The 7,982-nt window shown below is 39.7% G+C and overlaps 1 protein-coding gene across 2 annotated transcripts; it reads left to right on the forward strand.

The window, feature by feature from the left end:
• Positions 1-400: 400 nt before the first annotated feature.
• Positions 401-7,571, forward strand: LOC104514467 (tRNA selenocysteine 1-associated protein 1-like). 2 transcript variants are annotated; one of them, XM_010158157.1, is made up of 7 exons: positions 401-481; positions 1,667-1,803; positions 2,407-2,538; positions 3,464-3,583; positions 5,674-5,869; positions 6,363-6,408; positions 7,170-7,571. In XM_010158157.1, exons 1-7 carry the CDS (start codon positions 470-472, stop codon positions 7,304-7,306), a joined length of 780 nt encoding a protein of 259 aa, XP_010156459.1. In that variant the 5' UTR covers positions 401-469; the 3' UTR covers positions 7,307-7,571. The 2 variants fall into 2 exon arrangements, with proteins under 2 accessions (XP_010156459.1, XP_010156458.1); XM_010158156.1 differs by lacking the exon at positions 401-481 and adding an exon at positions 1,499-1,570.
• Positions 7,572-7,982: the final 411 nt, after the last annotated feature.

Raw genomic sequence — 7,982 nt, forward strand, 5'->3', positions numbered from 1 at the left:
TTGGATAAAAGCGGTAGAAACTGAGGGGTTGTACAAAACATACTGAAGCTTCTATCTTTGCCTTGTTGGAGAACATGGATCTTCTGAATCACTGTATCATTCTGTGTAGGAATTTCAGAAATAAGGGTAAGGTATAGGTGACTTAAAAGTTTTTATGTAATTTTCTAGTGCTTTGGGCAGTAGGAAAGCTTTGTGGCCTATGACAACTTAAAAGTGAAGGTGACTTATAAACATAGGCCCATTTGGCCATATATCTTTCTCTCCATTGCTTTAGCAGTGAGAAGTCAGAACTTCAAGTTCTGGATTAATAACATTGAAAACGTGAGGTGGGGTGAACATATGTGAAAGTAATTCATGTTAAGGTTCTTTATCTTTTTGTCTTTGCCCACACCCCTTTCAGCTGAAGGAGTGCAGTAAACTGAACCTGTGCAGCCGTGTTCTTCGGGGAAGGCAGGAGACCGTTTGAAGCATGGCAAGCCAGGTAAGATCATGTGGTCAGAAATTCAGGCTTGCAGTGCCTAAATGGATTCCAAAACCATACTCAGAATTTCTAGTAAATGTAAAGCTGAAATAGCTAGCTTGCTCTGAGTTGGATGTTCTTTTAGTCCTATAATTTCTTCCAGTAATATGGTAAATGGTGGCTGTCCTCTGGACACTTAATCGTAACAACTGAAGCAGGTTGGGGACATAACATTAAGCTTTGCAGTTTGGATTATTTGAGCATGAGGTCTTCTGAAGGACCTTGCACATAACACTCTCTATATAAGATATATGTAGAGGTGTTCTAAAGGAAGAACATTAAAGTCTGCGTAAGTAAAAAATGCTGCGAAACATCACTCTCATTTTTTTGGAAATCCTCGTTCTTCAGAATCTTGAGGGAGGGGCAGCCTGTGTTAACATGGCTGTTGTTTCCCTCTTCTTTTGTGTAGTTGCCCCGCTTTCTTTTGAAATTGTGGTTTTTGGGGTTTTGGTGTGGGGTGTGTTGGCGCCTCTTTTTTTTTTTCTTCCCCCCAAGAGGCACTTTTTATCGCCTCTCTTTTTCCTGGCCTTGGGTCTGGGTTTGAGTTTTCCCTCAGCCAAGCCAAGCTAGTGCCTGTTCCTGGTCTGCTTTCTCCTTATATTCCATTAGTCGGCCTCCTGTCGTTGTTCCTGGCCTGGTATAGTGACTCATAGCTAGGTAGTGAGGAGAGGCATCTCACAGAGAATTCCTAGGTGAGGGGAGATAGGGACAGCTGAGATCCCCTCGAGGCAAGAGTGACTTCCCTGCCTCTTCATCACTCCGACTGTGCTGCTGCAGGGTTTTTTCAGAGTCCTGGAGCTCAAGTGGAACACAGTCCAGTCCTGAAGGTAACTAACACTTAGGATTGGCCAACGTCAAAGGGCATCTGCTTTTTCCCTAATTCCAAGAGGAAGCTGTCAGTCCTTTAGCCAGCTTGACAAGTCAGGGGAATATGGCTGTTCATACAATCCTTTGGCTCTGTTATTTTTGCCAGGCGTTTTCCCCAGAGGCTGCTTTCCCTCATGGGAGGCGGAGGGAGAAATGGGACCCCAGGCTTCTTTCAAGGGCAAGGTGAATATGGGGAAATCACCTGTGGTGATGGGGAGTGGGAGGGAGGAATGTAAATGAGGCTAAATATTATAAAGGTGATCTTTTTTATCCCAACAGGACTTAATGGCGAAAAAAAGAGAATGTCTGCAGGCCTACAGCTGGTGGAGAACACCACAGAAGAAACGGAAGAAAAAGAACAAAATAAAACCAGGAAGAATAGAGTTTGTCCCTAGTAGTACCAATAGCTCAGTCAGGTAAAGACCTTTTGAAATGAGAAGCTCTGACCCCTTACCTGTTTAAGCTGATAGTGACCAGTGAATGCCATCACTTGTTTTTAGAATACTGAAAAGGCACATCTGGTGCTTAGACAATAAGTATTGCTAATGGAAATGTGTTGCTAATACATTAACGAAGTTGGGTTTTTTTGTAGTTCTTATCTCCCATAATCACTGAGAAGCGGTGGCAAAATAGTCATAGCTCTCTTAAATGGTGGCTGCAACTTTAGTTAATAGTTTTTCTTGGCATTTTTGTGCCTCCTTCCCTGCTTCCCATTCAGACAATAAATATTTCTTTTTAAAACCAACTTGTAAAAGTTTCTTACAGAATGGGTCTGAAATGCCTTTTTTTTTTTTTTTGGCAAAAGTAGTGGAATGGACCCAGAGAAATGAACTTTTCTGCTGGAGTGATGGCTTGCAGTTCTGTGCATTACTCAGCAGTTTTGCAGTTAATACTCTTTTCACATTTTGTCTCCTTATTTGTCCAGTGATAACTACCTGCTTATATGTTAGGTACCTTAACACTGCAGTCAGCTACCTTGGTCTCAAAATTGACAGTTGTTCTCTATTAACTTTTTAAAGGCCAGATTATTCTATATTTGTTGGGGAGCTGACTCCAGAAGTGGATGATTTCCAGCTCTATGACTATTTTCTAAAGAGATACCCCTCATGTATTGACTGCAAAATAGCAACAGACCTGCTGGGATATTCCAGGTAATGCCTGTGAACACTTGTAATGCTGTCAATGTTTGCTTTTATAAGTAATACCTGAGAACTTGCATTGGACTCTTTCTTCATTTTCTTCAGAGGCAGGAGAAGAGAGTAGTCACTAGCATTACTTTTTTTTTTCTAAATAGCATGGATCCTTGTGTTTCTAGAACTTTCTGGGTAGTTTTGGCAGTTAATGTGAAACTTCTGTTTAGCCATACGTAAATGTGCATGCAAGAAAGTAGATGGTGGGAGGAGGGAGGGCTGTATACTTAAGTCTGTGCCATTGCATTTATGTACAGCGGCGTGTCCACTTAATCATTTGCTGTACTGTTGCTGTATTGAAGACAAAATAATTCCCTCCTTACGTGTGGGAGAAAAGCATAAGGCCTGGCAAATCTTAAAGGGTTGGGAGACTGGACCTATTAATATTAGTAAATAAAGCCTAGCAGAAGTTAGGCTGGCCAGGCAGTGAGTCAAGCAGGGATAAGAGCATGCTGTTCAGACAATGCTGGCTGTAATACACTGAATTGAAGAAACTTAAGAGAAAGCAAATATAAAAAGAATGTTAGTTCTCTACAGCCGTAGAAGTGGGTTAATACTAACTGATCAATTAACTGCTATAAATGCAGAAGTACAGAACCAGATTACACAGATAGCAATTAAAGTGTATTGTTTCGCTGGCTCTCAGCAAGTTGCATTTTAATGTTATCAAAGAACAAGCTTTTTTGCATCTGGCCCAAGTTTTTAATTTGGTGAAAGCATTTTTTGTGCATGTGCACGTACCAGAGAGGCTGCTTTGGTAATAGAAGCTATACTAGCTACTATTTTCTGGGTGTTTTTTTTTTTTTTAGAAGCCAGAAATTGAATTCATTAGCTTTGTAACTGTTATGCATACTAGAATTTATTTTCTCCCTTTTGAAAATTGTAGAGGGTATGCCTTTGTCAGATTTGGTGAGCAAGGTGATCAGATGAGGGCACTGCAAGACTGCCAGAATGCACCAGGTCTGGGGGGAAAACGAATCCGGCTGAGCATAGGAATTTCTAAAAGGTAACAAATGAGTTGTACATTGATACAGTAATTCTAAATGATCAGATTCTTGTAGCTCTGCCTCTGTAAAGTCTGTGGCTCTTGCTATAATGGCTGTACACACAGTGCAGTCTACAAAACCAGAAATACAGAAGCATTACGTTTTGATGTCCTGGATTCATCAACCTCTTTCAGGATTGCTGGTGGAATCCAGCTCTTAAGTCTAGCCAGACTGTGTAACTTGGGCTTAGCTGCTGTTCTAACTAGCCTTAATTTTTATAGTAGTATAGCTGAATGCATTCATAAATATTTTCCAGGTTTGGGCCTGAAGAAGGTAGAAGGGAAAACGAGGCTTTGTATGCTGGGGAGCATTTCTTCTAGAGATTTCCCTCCAGTTTAGGCAAGGTGGCACGTTGCTAGTTTGATGGTAGACTGGCAGGGGAAGGAACTTTCAAGTGGCAAAAACACAGAATATGGGGGGGGGGAAGCCAAGGGACATATTGCTAGAATAGTTTGTTTAGGGTACTGTTCTTTAGCTTTTCAAGAGATTGGACCAGCAGGGAATTTAAAGTTGATTGGTTTTGAGAGGTTTTTTACTCTGCTGGCTCAGTTCTCTCAATCAGTTACTTGGAGGCAATTCAGGTCTCTGAACAGTTAAAGAATTGATACCAAATTTGATAAACTTTGATCCAGGATACAGACAAAACCAGAACTTGGTATAAATAAATTTCAGTATATTCATGGGGTTAGCTTGTATGTTTTGTTAATTAGTAGTAATAATTTGTTTCTCCTTATCTTGGATAATTCTGCAAATGTTGCTGCCTTTGCTTTAGAATGGTAGTGCTTCTGCCCAAGAGAGCACTGTCCAGAATTGCTCTAAATTATTTTGAAAACCAGAAGAGGTCACAAAATCAGGTTTTCTCACTTCTGCTCTCCAGAAGAATGTCAATGGCATTTTCAGATTTTTCTTTCCTACAGAGATTTATATAGGAGAGAAGTTGGAAGCAGAAGGCTTTGGCACACTACCCATTAGTTTTACTAAAGTAGGAAAGCAGTAGAATACCTATTTACTAGAATGCGTAGCTCTGCAGTAATGAAAAAAATGTAACATCGGTGTTAAAATACATGTCACTAATCTATATTTGTTTCTGAATGGTTGAGTACTGCACTCTCCTAGCATCAAAATACTCAGCCATCAGTTTGTCACTAGGTCACCTCTATTGGAAACACAAAAAGCCTAGATCTGACTTTTCCATAATGAAGTGGAGATGTGGAGAAATTGGACCCTGCAAACACAGGAGATCTGCCTGTACATAATCAGTGAAGAAATGTCTAAGCATAGAGGACTTTTTTTGGAATGTGCAGCTGGATTATGTGAATGTGTTTCACATAGTGTACCTCAGTACAGGCAACGCTTATGCATTGATTCTTGTCGTTGGTGTGAAGTTATCTCTGAGAAATTCTACTTGGGAGAGGGAAAGTAGTGAAGACTAATCAGCTGGCCCATTGGTCTTAAGGACCAATGCATTTTGTCATTTTCCTGCCGGTTTGGCTTCATGCTGGATAGTGGCAGTGCTGACTTTGTGACAGCTATACTTCAGCCACTGTTGAATGCTTCATGGACTAAAAACTGAGCTGGTGGAGGTAGATGTGGCAAACTGGCAGGCAGTGTCTGATGCTTCCCTGATAATCTGACTTCACCACCCCCTTGCTTCTGGAAATAACATGTATCAACCAAACAAAAGATGAAGGGCTAATTAAGACTGAGTGCATTTTTTAAAGCAGCTGTGCTTGATAAATGTCTCTGGTCTTAATAAATCAGTTTCTGGCAGAGCACAAAGATTTAGCAGCAGCTTGCTTATGGAGATACAAAAAGTACTGAAAATGAATACAGCTAAGTGTCAAGGCTTGAGTTAATCTATGAAAATAATTACATTGCATATTGGCAAAGGTGAGAGCTTTTGCTTCTGTATAAACATGAGATCTTGTGCAGTGACTTCGCTGCTGTTCAGGAAAGCTTCCTTTTTAACTCTACTAGCTTACACATTTCAGACTGTTTTAACTTCAGGGTTTGCTGCTTATCGATCTCTATATCACTTCTCATGTTTCAGACTGAAAGCAGAATTCCAGCGGTACCAGTCGTACAACTATAATGATTATTACCAAGATTATCAGAACTACTACTCACAGTGGGGTTATGATCCTTACACTGAATACAACTACAGCTCCTATGCTCCCTATGATAGCATGCAAACTGTGGGGGACTGCTCTTTAGGAGATGCTGTTATGGCTCCAGCTGTTTTTGAGGTAAAGATACTACAACTTGATTTAAAGGCAAAAAAAAAAAAGTTGTCCAAGTTGTGTAAGATTAAAAAAGTCCTAAAACTGAGATCATGCTTCCTACTTAGTGTGAAGGTTAGAATAGCAGGCTTCATTCAGAGGTCTCTTTAACTGCTTTAGTACACCTATAGAATTAGAAATGTACATACCTTTATTTGTTCATGTATGCCAAACAAGTTTTGACAGCATAACTGTGCTGTTTTTCTGAGGTACTTTGCTTAAAGCAAATTAAAGAATTATTGCAAGATGGTTTTATCAATTACAGCTTCCAGAAGTCCCTTCCAACCTTCACTATGTTTTTCTTAAAAGAACAAATTAACGATTAACCAAACAAACCACCCCTCTATTCTTGTACTTGTGGTAGGAGTGCATTGTTCGGGAACAAAAAACATTTTGGATTTGTGGTGATTTTTGAGATGTATTTTGATTAAACTTACGAGATTTTTCTTTTCTTTTTAAGGAAACTGCAGCTATGACTGAAATCAGTGATGACCTAATAACTGAAGGTAATGATTCTATCACTGCAACATGAATTTAGCCATACTTGTGCTCTTTAACAATTACTGTTGGATGAAGAGTATCTTGGAAAGTCAGTTGATGTAGTGGGATCCTCTATGGGTTATAGCTGAGGTGAGGTGGAATTTTAAAGTTGATAGTACCCACCTTGTCAAGTAGCATGGGATGTTGTCAGAAACACTTCAGTGTAGATTTCCTGTAATTTTGCCCTCATTCTCCTTCCAAAATGGCCTAATACAGGGTTTGTCATATCCTTGTATTCATTCTGCTAAGCATATTCTATGTTAAACTTATTAATAGGCAAAAGCTTTGTTTCCCAAACCCTTACATAAAAGCTTATGTTGCAGGTCCTGAAAGGAGTATTCAGCTTGCACAAGACTTGATACAAAACTCAATTGTTTGGCCTGGAAGGTTTGCAGATGATTTCTCACATAACACATTCTGTGTTAGTGGGCAGAAACTTTATCCTGCATAATGCATATTATAGTAGAAATGAATTAAGTGGATTTTAGGAGAGTTTCATGGTTAATTATCCCTAAATCTGCTCTTTATTTTGAAATAGCAGTATAGCCCTAGCATTCTAATACACAAACTCAAAGTTGTCTTGACAGGCTTATTAAAGTATTCTAGATGAATAAACATCTTCATTAAATCTATTATTATATTTAGCTAAAACCATGTTTATTTCAGGTTTCTGTGTGTGCGCCTCCCAAGCTTTGACTCTTGTACTTAGGGGTGTTTTTTTTTTTAGATCCACAGCTTTACTTGGATGTTGATGAAATGAACAGACAATTTATGGAGACAAGTGAAGAACTCTATGATTCCCTCATGAATTGTCACTGGCAACCTCTGGATACGGTCACTTCTGACATCCCCCCTGCTATTTAAGTGTCTTATATAGCATGACCGTTATGACCAAGGTGCTAAAATTACATTTCTTCTACATTGCTCTAGATCATAAGTTTTAAAGCACAATGATAGGTTGGGTTTTTTTGCTATGCTTTTGACAGTTTCTGTAATTTTTTTTTTTGTTGTTGTTCATCACTCTATTCTTGGAGCATCTTGAAATCCTGTAAATATTCTAGAAATGTAAAGAGTTCAGAGGGGTCTAAAGATAGACTTGCCTGTGTAAATAAAATTTTGTTTCTGCAAACCTGCCAGCAAGGGATTTTACTTATGTATGTGAAGCACATTCTCTTCTGGCTTGTGGAATTCATCTGGAGGTGGTAGGTGTATTTCACCTGTCTTGGTATGGGTATCGGGACACCAGCAAAAACTAGCTGTCCTGTATTTCCAAGTTACGTAGGCAATCTTCTGCAAGCTCTTAACATGCTTGCTTAGATCATACGTGCGTTGGGGAGTCAGCCCCAGCGTTTGCTATGGGAAACCTTTGGCCCCACTCCTTTCTGCAGTCTGCTGGCACCAACTGTACTACTGTTGGTCTGCTAGGTCAGTCAGCATTGCATTGTCAAGACAGTATTTTAAACATGCAGAAGGGCAGACTTTCAGCTGCTGTAGCTGCAAACATTCCAAAGACTAAGGATGATCCACACTGACAACTCTT

Source organism: Eurypyga helias, unplaced genomic scaffold (genome assembly GCF_000690775.1).
Source record: "Eurypyga helias isolate BGI_N326 unplaced genomic scaffold, ASM69077v1 scaffold43098, whole genome shotgun sequence".
NCBI classification, from domain to species: domain Eukaryota; kingdom Metazoa; phylum Chordata; class Aves; order Eurypygiformes; family Eurypygidae; genus Eurypyga; species Eurypyga helias.

Coding starts and splice junctions, on each gene's coding strand:
- LOC104514467 (XM_010158156.1), top strand. CDS start 1,541: ATGGGACCCCAGGCTTCTTTCAAGGGCAAG. Junction 1,571..1,666: donor AGGCTTCTTTCAAGGGCAAG/GTGAATATGGGG, acceptor TTATCCCAACAG/GACTTAATGGCGAAAAAAAG. Junction 3,584..5,673: donor AGCATAGGAATTTCTAAAAG/GTAACAAATGAG, acceptor CTCATGTTTCAG/ACTGAAAGCAGAATTCCAGC.